The 16,917-nt window shown below is 41.0% G+C and overlaps 1 protein-coding gene and 1 long non-coding RNA gene across 3 annotated transcripts in view; one reads left to right on the top strand and one right to left on the bottom strand.

The window, feature by feature from the left end:
• The window catches only part of LOC121908400 (E3 ubiquitin-protein ligase RNF31), a 42,202-nt gene that overhangs the window by 14,515 nt on the left and 10,770 nt on the right, over positions 1-16,917 (bottom strand). For both annotated transcript variants that reach the window (XM_042428373.1, XM_042428374.1), the window contains exons 2-13: positions 16,077-16,275; positions 13,969-14,115; positions 13,385-13,540; positions 12,067-12,123; positions 9,843-10,050; positions 3,710-3,893; positions 3,412-3,545; positions 2,558-2,730; positions 1,922-2,155; positions 1,384-1,569; positions 1,103-1,270; positions 835-1,020 (exon numbers count right to left, since the gene is read on the bottom strand). In XM_042428373.1, coding sequence (XP_042284307.1) covers positions 835-1,020; positions 1,103-1,270; positions 1,384-1,569; positions 1,922-2,155; positions 2,558-2,730; positions 3,412-3,545; positions 3,710-3,893; positions 9,843-10,050; positions 12,067-12,123; positions 13,385-13,540; positions 13,969-14,115; positions 16,077-16,274 — 2,031 coding nt within the window. In that variant the 5' untranslated portion in view covers position 16,275. The remainder of the gene's footprint in view (positions 1-834; positions 1,021-1,102; positions 1,271-1,383; positions 1,570-1,921; positions 2,156-2,557; positions 2,731-3,411; positions 3,546-3,709; positions 3,894-9,842; positions 10,051-12,066; positions 12,124-13,384; positions 13,541-13,968; positions 14,116-16,076; positions 16,276-16,917) is intronic.
• On the top strand, positions 5,032-6,149 carry LOC121908402. The gene is made up of 3 exons (XR_006099226.1): positions 5,032-5,218; positions 5,952-6,018; positions 6,100-6,149. It is a non-coding gene; the product is annotated as an uncharacterized LOC121908402 (long non-coding RNA).

Consider the following 16,917-nt stretch of genomic DNA (forward strand, 5'->3'; position numbering starts at 1 on the left):
GGCCAAAACTTTTTTTCTAAATGTCAAAAATAACGCCAAATACCCATTCATTTGGAAATCAATAGCATTTGGGAGCCTCTGAGCAGTGCTGTTTCGAAATGTGAGTCAACGTCTGTGTCGTTGCCTGGGAAACCCCTGGTAGCGTAGCTCCTTTTAAGGAATAGGGTAGTACGTAACGTACGGTGAATGCGAGCAGAACAGAGGAAAAGGTTAGCAGTAAGTTGTCTGGCAATAAATGTACGGTACAGACTACAGTGTGTCAATTAATAAATGCTACAGCTTCAAGACCAAGAAAAGTCACATCTGTTGTTTCCCCAACTGCTGGAAAAGTGAAGGAGTTAGCCCTGAAGTTAGCAACAACAACGCTAAACAGAGAAATACAGAACAGAGAAATGTGTGGCTGCTAACCATGGTCCTTTAAACTAGACTTGCACTGTGGATTTTCCAAGAAACAGTTCTAACATTCATTTTTGATATCAGGAAGAATGATGTGTTTCTGTTACCATGGAAGTTTTAGATTGACACACATTCTTACTATAGAAAACAGTTAATTTTCACCCCAACAAGCACTTTTTGTTGTTATTGTTGTTTATGATTTTTTGTCAACTCAGCTGAATTCACTCAATTGGATTGAAAGTCTAAACAAAAATGTCACTGGGACTGTCATTTACCATATGAGCCTTCTTGGCCTTAATGTGAAGAAATCTTGCATTATTATGACCTTAAGAGCATGGATGAACTACTAGAGTTTATGAATTTCAAAATGCCAAACTGATAACAGAATTAAGATATCCTGTGACTGGACCCAGGCCTGTTTCCCATGTCTGGTCTCACCTGTTTGTCAGGGTGATGGATGTCAACAGGAGGCTCTGGCTTGTCACTCCAAATGTGCTCGTGGAAGGGCTCCAGAAGGGGGCGCTGCAAGAGGGCCAGGGCCCCTCTCACCTCACCACCACTCTGTCTCAAAACCTCATGACAGTGAGCCTCGTCATTGAAGCCCAGAGACCACAGCTCCTTTACCTGAGAAGAAAAAATAACAAGAGGAAGGCTGCAGTGACATTATTGTACATCTCTAAAAATGTTATCAAGAAATCGTTGTCACCTTGGCGAGTCTGTCTCTCAGAGCTTGTCTGGCAGATCTCTCAGTGTCGCCCCCTGCTGTCAGCCAGGCCTGCTTGGCCTCTGCTCTGGACAGTTGGATCACCCTTTCTGTTTCTGTAGGGTCCACCTCTTTCCCAGAATCCTCAGCAGAACTGTCACATGACCTGTTCTGTGTTCCATCAAGGACATAAAACATCACAGACAGTGACAGTCAGAAGAACATTAAAGGCAAGATTAAACAGACTTTGATGAATGTGTTTGACAGAAGCTGACAGTACTGACTGTGTGCTCTGCTGCGGTCTTGTCAGATATAGACTGAAGGGAGGATGTTGCCACAAACATTCTGATGTGGTCTAACAGCAGAGGCAGCTCTGTCTTTAACCACTTGCAGGGTAGGATGTTGCCGTCTCCAGCTACCCTCATGCTTGTGTACACCTCTTCTGGACCGACTCCTTTCTTCTCCCCATCCTGACACAGACAGAAAGGACAGATACTGTACACTAGAATACAGACACTATATTACTACTACTTCAATTCTGGTTTATTTCAACCTGATGTATTTCCCATAAATGTGTCCACTGTGGCTCTAAGGGGCATGCTAACTTTGCAATCACCAGCTCTGTTATAGAGGTTCAGGGAAATAAGAACTTGCTCAAAATGACGTATATCAGGGCAAGCTGCTGAGCCTCCTACAGCTTTCCAAATAAACATGATTTCTACATCAATCATTTCAAACGCTTGTCTGAGTCTGAAGTAAACTGGAATTATCCTTTGATGTAGTCTTGATCAAAGGACGGTCACAAGTAATAATATGACTTGCCCTAATCAGTTGAATCAGCTTCAGCCCCTCCTCCTTCATCAGCCTCTGCCTCCAGGAGTTCAGGTCTTCAGGGGTAGGCTCTTTGGGTTTGATAGGCAGGGCAGGGACCCGTCTGACAGGGGAGGGAGGGCGGAGCTTGACAGGCAGAGGTGCGGGCTCTGGACGAGCCAGGTCACACATATCACACACAATAGCAGGAGAGTAGTTCAGATAGGTACAGAACTGACAGACCCACTGTGGAGAAGGACAGAGAGAAAAGAGAGTCACAAATGACACAAATGATTTGTGTTAACTGTACAATTGGAGCTTTGATTAAACTTATTCACATCTAAGTCTCCTCCATTTGGCATTCCATCAAACTGGAAAAAACTTGTTTAGTCTGGCAGGATAGTCTTAAAGCATATAGGAAGGCCCTATGTCATGCAAGAGCCGCCTATTACTCATCATTAATTGTGGAGAATAAAAATAGCTAGGTTTCTTTTCAGCACTTTGATCCATGTATTCCTATGGCTCTCAGTAGTGAGTTCATTATCAATTCAATTCAGTAATCATTACCGGCTGAATAAATAAAAAGAAAACGAAAATCTCTCACTCACTCTCACACTCACAGTCACAAACACTCACAAAATGACTAACCTGGCTGTCAGGGTCACCAGGCATACCCAGAACAGGTGCTGGTGGTCTTGGTGGTGTGATGGGAGGGTGTGAAGGGGTAACCGGAGGTCGTGTTGCCAAACGAGGTCTTTCACACACCTCACACAAAATACTGCTGGCTGCATTCAGCATTGTACAGCTCTTACACTGCCACTCTAAGACGAAAACATTAACACACACACACACACACACACACACACAAAATTGTCAGTTCATTCTCCTCACATTATTCAGGTACTATTCATGTCCTCAATTTTATGTAAAAGTATTTGTTCCAAAAGCACTTAATGTCAAGTGACAATGAAAGGGTTCAAGATTATGTAAATAAAAAAGCTTGTATTAAAATCACGGCCTTTGCTTTTACCTTTCTTTTTTCTATTTAAAGTCACTGTTAATGAACCTCAACAATCCAGCAGGTGTTTCACAATAATTGCCTTACAAGAGAGTGAAGGAATTAAGCCTTCTAGAAGTCTCCAACTTGGCCTGAGCCCAAAGGGGTCTAAGGGGACCATTTTTACATAGAGTACACACTGATGGTTGTGCCTGTATTTGAGCGTGAGACAATAACACTGAAGTATTACTTTAACAACTTAAGTTAGAAACAACATTGAAATGATGATCATACACTAAATACAATGAGAACACAATGAATTGAACGTTGGTAGGCCTAACAACTTTCTCCATAATGACAACAGGTGAGTGAAGGGTAGATGCCATAGATTTATATATTTAATTGGTTTTATCTCAGTTTCTGTATTGTAGAGGAAACTGGAAAGTAGTAGAATGAAGGAGATGGGATACTGGAGCTGTAGGTTGCACCAACAGATAGAACAGACCAGTGATGGTGGCAGGCTGAGATTCATCTGCTGTAGAGCTGACTGATTCCAAACGAGGGTGCTCACAGTCCTCACACAGCACATCCTGGATAAAATTGACTTTAGTGCAGTGAGGGCAATGCCAGGCAGAAGAACTGAAACGGGGGAAAAGGAGCTGTTGAATCAATTTGTGTAGACAGAATATAAATCCATACATTATGATTTTGTTCACATACTTTTCAGTCATACGAGCAGTCAGCTTTAACACTTTGTATATTGTGTATCCCCAATTTATATTGCCAAAACTATTGATCCTGACCTGTGACTGTTCCTGTTTTTGGATATTGATGACGACCTTGATGATGATGATGTGACAGCAGTTCGGCGGTGGCTGGCCCTCTCGGGGTAGGAGTGGTACAGTCTGTCACATTCTGAACACAGCCCTTGGTGGCAAGTGAAGCAGTGGACAGATATACGGAATATTCCACAGATAGTGCAGTTCTCTGAAACGGAGAGCAACACACAGTCAGTATTTTCTGCTATAAATTGTACCAGTGCACAAAAACTATAGTATACATGTAATACCCTCTGTCGTCAGATCAAGAGAGGATTCGGCTTAGGAGGTCATTGTGTTGCTTCTAGACCCGGTGGATATCATGTGACAACATGTTTTTTTTCCTGGCATCAGCCTTTGGATTTATTCATCTCTTTCCAAAAGGAACTTGTGAGGCATTGGTCGTGGATTTAATTCAAGGATAAGGAAGTTACTGAACCCTACTCAATGGGGTTCCAGTAGACTCTGGTCACATGGACTCACTCGTTTGAGCTCCAGTGTACATGCTACATACACTTTCACCTATTGTACACACATATTTTGTTGGCCCAAATCATTTTGTTTATTATATGCAAACCTGTTTGTTAGTATTAATGGCAGCATTTAAAATGTAGTTTTCACACAAGATGACAACAACAACAACAGAGTCATCCAATTGTTCCTCCCAACTATGTCTACCAGAACTGCTTTAGAAAAAAAGAACAAGATGGTAGGCTTCAAATCATGGAATGGCCAGCACAGTCATTGAGCTGGTTTGGGATGAACTGGACAGAAGCGTGAAAGCAAAGAAATCTGCAAGTGCAACACATTTGTGGGAACTTGATGTCCTGCAGCACATGGTATGGCCCCCACAGAGCCCTGATCGTAACACCATGGAGTTAGTTCGGAATTACATGAAGACACAGAAGCAGCTGCCTAAGGCTGCATTCACACCAAATAAGGCAGTGCAGCGTTCAGCCGCAGGGTCGAGTGTGTGGGTTTGTGGGCGTGTTTATTTGTGCTCTACAATGTAACCGCTGTGAAACAATCAGGAAATAATGTTTGATCTGATTCACTGGCTTTCTTGCTACCAGCGCTTCCTCTTTTCATTCAATCTCTAGCTCGCATGACCACAGCTGCTCGCTCTCTCTCTCTCTCTCTCTCTCTTTTTCTCTCGTCTTTTTTAAAATGAGTTGGGAAGCCGACAGCAAAGTTTAACTTTAGTAGTGGTAGAGCGGCTCGGCTGCAGCCAAAATGGCCGCAGCCGAGCAGCACTACCCCCATTCAAATGAATGGGACAACTGGTGTTTTCGCCGCACCGCCTGATTTGGTATGAATGCAGCTTAAATCCACAGAAGAACTGTGGCAACTTCTCCAAGATGCAGGAACAACTGACCTGCCAAATACCTGGAAAACTATGTGCCGGTGTACCGGGGAGAACTGCTGCTGTTTTCAAACTGGAAATGGCGGCCGAAGACGTTGTAACTACAGTGACCATCACTACATTATACAAATGTAAGTTACACATGTGTTTTTTTAGCACTAAGCACCACTATACTGTTGTCGGACATAAGCCATCAATATGTTTATTGGGTTAATTTAGCAATCTGTAATGATTTGGTAGCACGTATGCTAACGCGAATACTAATGTTTGCTAATGCTAATGTGCAATCATCATTTCTGGTAAGTGCACAACAGCCATCTTTGATTTGAGACAACACTACACTGTCGAAATTTGCAGTATACAGTGTACTACACGGAAGTGTATGAACGGAAGTATGTGATTTGAAACACAGCTCTGGTTTGGGGGTCTCTGGGGCCCTATGTCTTAAGAATGTACAACTCCATATATGTGACGTGCATGAGGTGAACGCGTGATCAGATCATGTAACATCTCATGGCCTTATGCCAATTGGTTGAAAGTGTTTAAAATAATATATACTGACCAAACACAGATCATTTCTTTGTTCTTTCAGAAACTATAAAATATTAGGTTTGCTTTTTGTTTGGTAAGACAAACTGATGCAAATCTTTGTTTGTCTGTCTCCATATTGTACAATAACAAATTTTAATCTTCAACCCAGCAGTGTTTAGTGTATTATTTCACATGTGTGTTTAGTGTTTTCAGACAATTAACACAACATCAAGGAAGGCTGGATAAATTTTATTTTGCTAACTTTAGGCCTCTTTTATCTGGCCTCCAGTTAAACTGAACTTTTTCTTTTTGGTCTCTGATCTGCTGTGATAGTGATTGAGCTGTGGCTTTGTGGCTCTCCCCCTCCCGCTGCTGGAAAGCTGCACCTTTGTTCTCTTTGGTATGTATACGTGAGTTTGCATTACTTTTAATTCAGGTGTAGTTCACAGTTGGTAATTTTGGTGTTTTGCGTATCATGCAGGTATTTTTGAAGCCAGACTGTTGGGAGGCCCTTTCTGTACCCTCCCACCCGAGCAACTGCTGTCCTGTCTTTAAAGCTCTACATCAGCTGTTTTGTCTCTGCTGTTTTGCCACTACATCCGCTGTTTTGTCTCTATGTCTCTATGCCTCTACTATGCAGGCGTCATCTTTATTAACTGGTTTTACTACTATAGGTTTTTTTTTTGTGTATTTTGTTCAGTCGGGAGTGAACTGAGCTGCCCATGCAGGACATTAGGAATGCTACTGGTTTCACTGTCATAATATAAGTAGTGTATCTTTTTGTTTTTTTTCTTTTTTTCCTTGAAGTTTATTTGAATTGGTGGAACAATACATATGGTCCTATTTATTGTTTAGTTATAATAGTTCCCTTTCAGTTTGTTAGTAGTTTAGTTAAGTTTTTTTTTCCTTCCTGTGTTTCGTTGTTTTGTATTATTATTATTATTATTGTTATTATTATTATTGTTATTGTTTTTTCCCCTTTTTTTGTTTGTTTGTGTTTGTAGCTGTAGATTTCCCTTGTTTGCTGTGTTTTTAGTTACAGTTGATCACTGTGGGGCATTTGCATGTAGTGTGGTATTACTGGTTGCAGCACTATTTTGTGTTTTAAAGTTTAAAGTCAGCTCCTGACTGCCATTTAAAAAAATCTTTTTAATAAAATTGTTATTATTGGAGTCATGTCTCAGTCTAGTGTTTTCGAGACTGTGTGACTGTGTTTCTTTTTTTTTCCTTGGTCGAAGAGTGGTTACACCCCACTCTTACCATATTTTTTTTTTTTTTTTTTTGGTGCACCATTATTGTATCTCCCTTTGATAGGCAGTCAGATCATGTGTTTGTGTGTTGTTTATGTATATGCACTAGTAGAGACAGAACAGCAGTATTTGTTTCAGGGACAAAACCAACCATCAACTTCAGGACTCCATTTTGCAAAGTTTTTGGTGCAGCTTGCCCTCTGTTGCTATGGAGGAGGAAGTGCAGTAGCTCAGAGACCTGATGCAGCAGCTTCAGGCAGATAAGGAGTGGCTACTTCGGGAAAGGGCTGCTTCCCAGGCTGTACTGTCTGTGCGGCACCCACTGCTGTGTCCCCGCCCTGCCCTTCTTGTCACTTCACACATGACAGAATTAGGTGAGTTAAAGGAACTCTTTATATGTCAGCAGGAACAGCTCAACCAGCTCACCCAGACGGTGGCCTCCTTGCAGCGATCCTTTGATTTGTTGAAGGTCCCAGCAGCCAGGGCACTTCGCTATGGAGTGTGATGGTGAACGGTTTCCCCCTTGCACCCATACTAGTTTTGCCACTGACCTATCCTCTAATGTGGCTAGGCCTTCCCACTCCTCTCACCAGCTAGAAAACTGAAGCCCACTGAGCTGCTGAGCCACAGCTCAGATGGGGAGTCTATGGGCTCACAGGTAGATGCCATGACTAGGTTAATGTCATCCTGCCCGAACGTTGACATCCTGATGGGTGGAATCACTATTCCATGCGTGGTGGACACTCACCGAGAGCTTCTTTTTAGAGCAGTTTGCACCACTTGGCCATGAACGCCCCCAGTCCTGTCATTGGCGATGTACAGGGTCTTGCAATCCCGTACACTGGAGCTGGATGTGGCAGTGTGTGGTAAGGTGATCCCTCATTTTGGGATCCTAGTAGTGAAAGACCCTCTTGGTGCTGTACCCTCTCTCCCTGGAATCTTGGGGATGAATGTCATCTGCCAATGCTACAAAGAGCTCTTTGGGGCACATGGCCTTTCTCTTTTTGACTTGCCTTCGATTAAGCAGGCCCCAAGCCCAGTCACTGAAACCCTGCAGCAGTGCCACCAGTCTGCTGCTCAGCGCCTGAGAAACCCAATTGGTACTGTCAGGGTTCAAGGTACATAGGCAGCGTGCATACCCGGCGGGGTATTGAAGTTGGTGGCTAGCACTTGCTCTGAACAATTTTCTGGTCACGCTGCATTCTTTGAGCCCTCAGAGTCTGGCCTGCCCTGCTTCCCCATGTCTTGTCCAGGTCATCCAAGGTATTGTCTACATTCTGGTGGTCAATGTGGGGATGACTGAAGTTCTCCTCTACCCACGTGCCGGCCTTAAGTAGTGCCCAGGTCGTCATCCTCCCCACAGGAGTCACTGAAGTGAGGACTACCATGGTGACTGTTTCCTCACAGGTGGCTAGTGGTTCAGTGCAGGGTGGGATGGAGGCAGTGGACTTGTATGTGTTGGCAGAACAAGAGCAGATGGAGGTTCAGTCCTTACTGCAAAAAGCAGTTTGGTCTTGTCCATGTCTTATCCATGATGGTGACTTGGGTTGTACAAACCTCATCTCACATGACATCCCTCTGCTTGACAATGTTCCAGTTCATCAGAGGTATAGGTGCATCCCCCTATCTGAGTACTGTTGAAGAAATTCATTCAAGTCTTTGTTCAAAGTTTGCTCTAGTGTTGGTGGTTTTCATGGATCAAGGGGTTGTTCCCAGACATCACTTGATTATCAAGTCTTTACCTAAATGTGTATTCCTTCCTCAGTACCAGGAGGTGAAGGCCCACATCTATCAGCTTCTTGAGGCTCAGGTGACTAAGAGTGGTAGTCCCTATGCCTCCTCCATTGTCTTGGTCAGAAAAAACGACGAGGAGCCTATGCATAGAGATGCACCGATCGATCATATTTTTCCACATATAGCCGGACTATGGTTCACATTGTGCACACAGCAGCAGCTGCGGCACAGTGTAGCCACACACACAACATGCATGTTGTGTACACCGCACAGACAACGTAGCGACACACATACAATATACATATCGCTCACACAGCTACAGACAGTGCAGCCACACACACACGTTGCACACACACTTGTATTGAGGAGAGCCTTGATGCCCTTTCTGGGGCCCGCTGGTTTTCCACTATGGATCACCATGTTAGAGCCCTCCTAGAATGGGTTAGAGAAAGTCCTTGTGATGACAGACATGTTCAGCAAATATACTGTGGCTGTCCCTACTCAGGATCAGTGAGCCTCTACCGTGGCACAGGTCTTGTCAACGGTTTTTCAGGTTTGGTGTTCCAAGCTGCATTCACTTGGACCAAGATTGGGGCTTTGAGAGTTCCTCAATCCACTAGCTTCGTTGCCTGTTAAAGGAAGTGAAGTCTCATACTATTCCGTAACACCCCGCAGGCAACAGACAATGCGAGCAGTTCAATAGGACTCTCAACGTCCTACTCACATTGTCACTATTGCAGAAACAGGACTGGACTTCCTGTTTTCCACAGATGCTTTTCTGCTATAACACCACACCTCATCAGGGCACTGGCGAGTCGCCTTTCTTTTTAATGTTCGGCTGGGAACCTCAGCTTCCTGTAGACTTCCTTCTGGGTCGGGTCTGGGACCCTGTACCAGGGGAAGTTCAGGACTGGGTGGTCGAGCACCACCACACTACTACTAATACAACATAGTAGCAGCACATTGTACATTGTATTAACACCCAATACAACACAGCATTGAAATGCTCCAATCTATAGACATTTGTTGAATATGGGAATAAGAAACACATGAGAACTATGTTTCTGATTCTAACATAGTCATGATGTTTCAGTGTGTTGAACCAAAACTGCTCGATTAGCTGTGGCATATTGTGTAATTGTCTGTGTATTATACAGTGATTGTTTCAACAGTATGTAGTCTGTCGATAAATGGACACAAACACAAATAAATGTAGTGAAGCTGTGGTTTCTCTCCTCACCTGGGTGTTTGTTTGAGGATGTGAAAAAGACTTGAATGGACCTGAGGCTTTGGTGGTTGGAGGACAGGGAGCGGCCATGACTACTCTCCCTGGCAGAGTGATGGTGGAGTGGGAAGGCTAGAGACTTGGTCTGACTGTCTGAATGACATGAAGTAGAGGAGATAGAGGACGCGTGGTAGACCACAGCATCTGTGTTCAGACCCACATCCTAAAAGGAGAGAAGAGTGGGTGAAAGATGACTTTAGTTAGTTTAAATATTGTATGTTCACACCATGAGAGCGTTGTTAGTTCAAGGCTGCAGACAGATCATGATGGCAAAGACCGGCATCTAGACAATAGTAAACATTTACCTCAATAACAATGTAACAATTAGTGATGGACATTACTGTGTTTGTCATGTGATACTGGGAAGGAATTATACCCCAGATCCTCCCTGTTATGTTCTGTGGCTGAATACCAGTGCACAATACTGACAGACATCTGTCTTTTTTTCATTTCTGTAATTAGGTGAATTAAAAACAGCAGTTACAGTATGGAAAATGATCTCTAAATCGTACAATGGGTAACATTATATTAAAAGTAAAAATGCATCACTGATAATGTAGCACACATGAAGAAAGACACTGTGTGTGTAATGCCCATATAGAGTAGAGGACGGTAAAGCTTTAATGTCCCCGTGAGGCACTATAGCTTGCAGACAGCAGTCCACAATAAGAAAAACAAAAAAATACAACAATAAATGAAAACAACAATCAATACAAAATACACAAGAGCGCACAAGTAAACAGGTTTATGACAATGTCACTGTTGTCACTTATCACCAAAACCATCAGAGAAAGCAGCAAAAGAAAAGAATCAGAAGACACTATGTCACTCACTATGATGCCACGCTAAAGTGCTGCTGAAAACCGAATTTTAACTTAAGTATTTAGTTCATGCTGGAGAAGCTGTCTGAATCCATCCAAACCCTCCTGTCACAACAAGTCAACACAGACAACATTATGTCTATGGGACACTATTCAAAATATCACGTGAAGACATCATGATTATTAATTAGGGGAACTCAACCTTTTTTTTTTTAACTGATTTGTTTTACAAAGATTTGTTAATGAATGGGATATGTTATAATCACATTGCAGTGGTCTTTATTTGAAAATTATTGTGCACCAGTTACTGTGGGTCAGATGGCAGCAGTTCACGTTATGATGCAGATGACACACTTTTTATACCACTAAACTTTATGAAACCACTGAATGTTCAAAGCCTGAACGGGGGGACTGTCAGGACACCAATTTAATATAGGAGTGGGCCCAGAATTAACAGTTAAAGCTCTGCTCTGCTACTCTCTTAAGCCTTAGTCTGCCAATATGGTCACCTCACAGTATAATTTCTCTGTGGGTGCCAGAGCTGCCAAACACCCACGGAATTGGCACCTATGGTATCTGTAAGTTTTTGTCTTGGGGAACCACCCGAATGGTACAAAAAGTATCCCAAAGTATCATAATCTGCAGAAAACATTTTTACCCACCCTTCAAGTAAAAATAGCCCAAATGGGTGAAAAACTGCCCAATTTGGCAATACTGGTTTTTGGTGTAATAGCTACTGTCAGAATTGCCCCCCAAAATGCTTTCTCATACACAATCATTAAAAAAGAACTGCCCGATAAAACAATTGCATTTGTAAAAAGTATTTTTTCTCTCTGTCACACACATTTTGAATATGGCTCTAACAGTTTAACAATTTAAGCCTTGTCCAATAACAAAACCATCAACAACAAAGTCTAAAAGAGCCACATACTAAAACTTTTTCCTGCAGTTCATGTGTGTAGGGTGTCAGTAGGAAGTCACCCAGCTCAGCCAGAGACAGACTCTAATGTTCCTGCTCTACATGTTTGAAAATACGTAAACCTTGAAAAGCCTGAAAACCTTTGTGGCATATGCAGCAACTTTAACCCCAGAGTAGCAACTTTCAATGAAATCAAAATGGTATTCAGTTCTCTAAATACATCACTATAAACTGGGGAAATGAAAATAAACTAAAGATGCAAAGCCTAAATAATACTATATAAATAATACCCAACCCTGGTTTTAGTCCACAGAGAGCAGTGCAGCAGAGGTTTTCTGTTCATGTAATTCAGTATCGATTTATCTCATAATATAATCTTTACAAGTGAATTCTTTAAATTAAGAGATGAGAGGTATGATGGTGGTATGGTGGACTCTACCTTGTGTCTCAGTGTAGGAATGATTCTCTCATAGAACTCTGGGTGGGGATGAGCCTCCTGGAATCAAACAAAATAACAAGTTATCATTAAGGCTTTTTAAAGTTAAGCAAAAAGTTCAATATACATATACCAGAGTGGTGCCAGTTTATGACTACCCCATCACCATTAAAGCTTCAAAACATTGCCCTGCAATGATTATAACAATATACACTGTTTCACAGTAACATTGATATCAGTGTTGATCAGTGTTACTAACTGGGTGATTTCATTTGCACCTGTTTGGTAATGTCAATGCCACAAACAAACTATAAGGCATTGAGGTGAGCAGAGTAGCACAGCAGGAGCTGCATTTATGCAATTTTTGTACTCCTGAAACTTCAGTAGACATGACACTGAACACTTGGCACAATTTTCACAGCAGGGGCATGTGCGCACGCACACACACACACACACACACACACACACACACACACACCTCTCTACCTCTACATAAACACACACACACACACACACACACACACACACACACACACATATATATACATAGATAAATGAGATATTCTTGATAATGTTATCCACAACTGCTTTTAGGGTGCTTAAAGGATAAGTTCACAATTTTTCAAGTGTGTCTTAAAACAGCAGTCAGGTGTCCATATGAACACTGAAAGAGGTTTTCCTCACTGTAATCATTCCTCCTGTTCATACTTATATGATATACAAGCTTATACAAGCTTATATGAGGCTTCAGCAGTCTGAGTTAGTCATATCAAGTGGATATCTGACACATTTTTAGTGTCAAATTCCCTCTTTGTGTTTCCTCAGACAGTTTTTCCCTGTTGAGCTGTGGTGGAAGTATAGTAACAAAAAGAGGGGCTTTGGCACTAAAAAGACTAAAGTTGAAAGATATCTACTTGATTTGACTCATTTGGACAGCTGAAACTTCATATTAGCTTCAGATAAACTTTTAAATACATTATTGTATAGGAGGACTATGGATTTTGAAAGACTTGAAAAGAAATACATGGTAATAGCTCATTATTACCTACTAGTATTGCTAGTATTCTGGAGTCACACTTGTCAACAAGAACATGAAACACAATGGACACTCTGTTTCCACTTTGAGTTGCCTGTTAAATATCATACAAAATGTGAGGTTTTTAAAGCCTTCTTTGGCTCCACAGAAAAGTGAGGAACACAAGATTTGTACTGGAGTGAGCAGAAATTATTAGGAATGCCCCAGCCATTGCTGCAAACAGAGGATGAAGAAATTTAAAGTGTAACTAGCTAATTGGCATGCAGAAATTACAGACACACATACCTTGATAAGCATTTCTAGCTCCATCCTCAGGCTCATCACTTCTAATGTTACAGCAGCAACTCTACCAACATCAGGATCTGTGACATCATCAGGAAAGCTGAGACCATCAGGCTGCTGATTGGAGTAACCATAGAGACAGAGCACTGCCCGTCCTCCCTGAAAGCAGACAGAACAAAATGTTTGTCAATACAATTGCCTTCTCATGATCTTAGACTGGCTGTGAAAAAAATGCGTTTAGTATATTTTCAATATTAGCTGCGTTGTTACTACATTGTTTACCTACATTGTTACTTTCCCAGACAGTTGAACAGTTGAAGTTAATTGTGTAGAACCAAGATGGGACCAAGAGATCAGAACAGATTGGGACAGGATAGGGATAGGTTCACAACTGGTAATCAATCAGTAATCAAAGCCGTCAGACTGGGTGGGAACAAGTTTTATCATGTAATTTGAGAAAAGGGATGACTGCTCTGTGACAAATGGATGATTTGAAAGTTTGATTTATGTGACTGAGTCTTTGTATTACTTCCTCTGTGTGTATTTCCTTCCCTTACTTTGTAATACCAGATATGTTTTTATGTTACCTGAATAGCATCAACAGTGGCTCTGAACACAGGGTTGTTGTGTTTCACAGTCCTCCAGTACTTCGGCCTGTTGGGATTTGTCAGGTTACAGCCATACTTTTCCAGGATGTTCAGTGCTGTAGAGAAACGCTGAAGAGATACAAGGGTCTGAAGAAAAGGCAGAGAAAACAGGAAATTGGACAAGTTGAATATTTGCAAGGTTTGAGATCAATCTGAAACAGAAACATGCATGGGCTTTATTTGGTTATCTCACACCCACACCTGTTCTGTGGATCTTTCTCTTCTAACCCACTTGGGACCCCATCAGTTACCAAATTAGACCAATGTAAAGAAATGCTTTTATTCTGGAAATTATATTTGAAATAGTCTGAAGCACTTGGTGCATGTAATTTCTTTTGTTGTAAAGCACTTTGACCTGCCTTTCTTGCTATACAAATAAAGTTATTATTATTATTATTATTATTATTATTATTATTATTATTATTATTATTATTATTATTATTGTTATTATTATTATTATTACAAAACACACTTTTGCTTTCCAGAGCAATTCTGACCTCACTGCAATCCCATCAGGCCATCAGAGGGTTAGTCTTGTAGTTGTATCTAGAATAAGATCTAGACTTGGCAGTAGTTTATTTGGTTTAGTTACTGTGTTCCTGCTCTCACACAAACTGCCTGATGACCTGAGGTGAATCAAAACAGTATCCATATTCAAATGTAAAATTAAAACTTTCCCTTTTTCTCAGACTTGTTATTATCTGACCTATATGTGTGTGTCTATGTGGTACAGTAACATCTTAGACTGGGTTCTCATCTTTGTTAATGTCTGCTGGGAGTTTTTCAAATGCCATATTATATAGGCTGGGTGCAGGGTTCAACAGTGCTGTATTTATTAATGTATTTGTGAACAGCTATAACTCCTGCTATGAAGAATTCATAACTGATGTACAAACGGTTAATGAATGTTTTAGAACACTGTGACTTATTTGTAATCATATACAATCATAGTCTTCAGTAGTTCTAAACATATAAATCTACTGTACATGTGTACAACCAGTTAATAAATGCTTTATAACACACTGAAATTGATATGCTGATGAATAAGTACTTTATAATTATTTATTATAAACAATTTTAAACCTCAACTCTAGCATTCAAATGATTTGTACGGTGTATGATGTGCATAATAATTTCTGTGTATTATACACTATAGTAATCTATTACAGTACCTGGATATCCTTTTATATTTAAATATTCATATATATATAAGAACAATTCCAACCCTAATTGAGCATATACATCGATCCATCCATCCATCCATCTATCCATCCAGTCACTCTTCTTTTTTTTTAGAAAAGCAAAGTACTTCACTGTCTACCGGCTGTAACTATGAATTACTTTTTAAGAATATGCTGTTGAACATTTACTAAACAAAATCAGTGTGTATTTTCTGTTGTTTTCTGTTCTGAGGTCTTTCCCCGGAAGCAGGTTTATGAAGTTATCTGCATAACTGTAAAATTAAACCTGGAACCTCAGCAAAAACTTTAACATGGGCTCATAAAAAGGCCTGTTCTGATAACTGAATCGTGCACTAATAAATACTTAGTTATGATGCGTTAACATCGTTTTTAACTATGTATTCTCCTGAAAAGTTGACCTAAAGCAAAGTGTACACTATGTATGCTTCATAAATGCTTATAAAATGTTAACTGATAACTTGTCAGGAGTATGTGGCCAAAATCCTAAATTCAAAAGCTCAGTGTGTAGAATTTATTTGCATCTAGCTGAACCCACTGGGCAGAAATGGAATATAATATTCATAAGTATGTAAAACATGAAAAACTAAAGGAAAATAAAGGCCTGTCTCTAATATAAGACTGTTTCAAATAAAGGCCTTATTCTGAGGTAAATAAAGGCCCTGGATACTATTCACTATCTTTTGGGTTATCACTACACAACAAACAGAACAACTGTGGTTTCAGTTACTTAACAGTGCATCCAATTTGTATGTCATCTGCAATCCTGATTTACCCAACCTTGGATAATATGATGTTACATAGGTATTTCCTGATGGGGATATTGTATGTGCACTTCTTCTGTCAAACCTCTTTCCTGTTGCTGCCGAAGCTGTTTTCTATGACCATGGTCTCTGCAGCAATGTGGTGGTATTTGGAGTAGGGTGGTAAGGGCAGATTAGCCATGGCCATCACCCCAGTCCGCACCTCCACCACCCTGCCACCAGAGTACAGACACACTTCAGCCCGACTCCGCACCTCCTGCAGCTGCTCTGATAGAGATGGCATCCTTGCACGTACATGCACACACACACAGAGACACAGACACACATAGTTAGTGACTGCTTGACATCAAATTGTAAAATGGTATACATGATGATTCTGTCAGACAGATTTAGTAAACGCATAATACGACTTTAAGTGGCATTCATTTCTAAGTATTCTCAAATGCAAAAGTGATTTGATTGAGCTGCAGCCAAAGGCGCTCTGATGTAAACTGTCATGCGTTACATTTCAAGTCTCTGCTTGTTGATTCTCATGGTATTTTGAAAAAAACAAAAACCAATGGCTGCCTGAAAGTAGAACACACACAATATTGGAAAACAAGGCAGTAAACTGGAGACTGGTCAGCAATAATGAAAAGCGAGTAACTGGGGGTGGGTTTAAAATTGTTCAGGTCTCTTAAAACAACAGTCAGATGCCAAAATGAACATCGAAATAGGGTTTTTGTTGCCATAATCATTCCTCCTGTTGATACTGACTATTAGAAGATGTCTTCATGATGCATTTACAAAATCCAGTCCTTCTTTTGTGCAAAAATGTAATTAAAAGTTTATCTGAAGCTAATAGGAAGCTTCAGCTGTTCAAGTAAGTCAAGTAGATATCTTTCAGTCTTTTCAGAGCCAAAGTCCCTCTTTTTGTTACTGCACTC

This window comes from Thunnus maccoyii, chromosome 12, assembly GCF_910596095.1.
Source record: "Thunnus maccoyii chromosome 12, fThuMac1.1, whole genome shotgun sequence".
Taxonomy (NCBI): Eukaryota; Metazoa; Chordata; class Actinopteri; order Scombriformes; family Scombridae; genus Thunnus; species Thunnus maccoyii.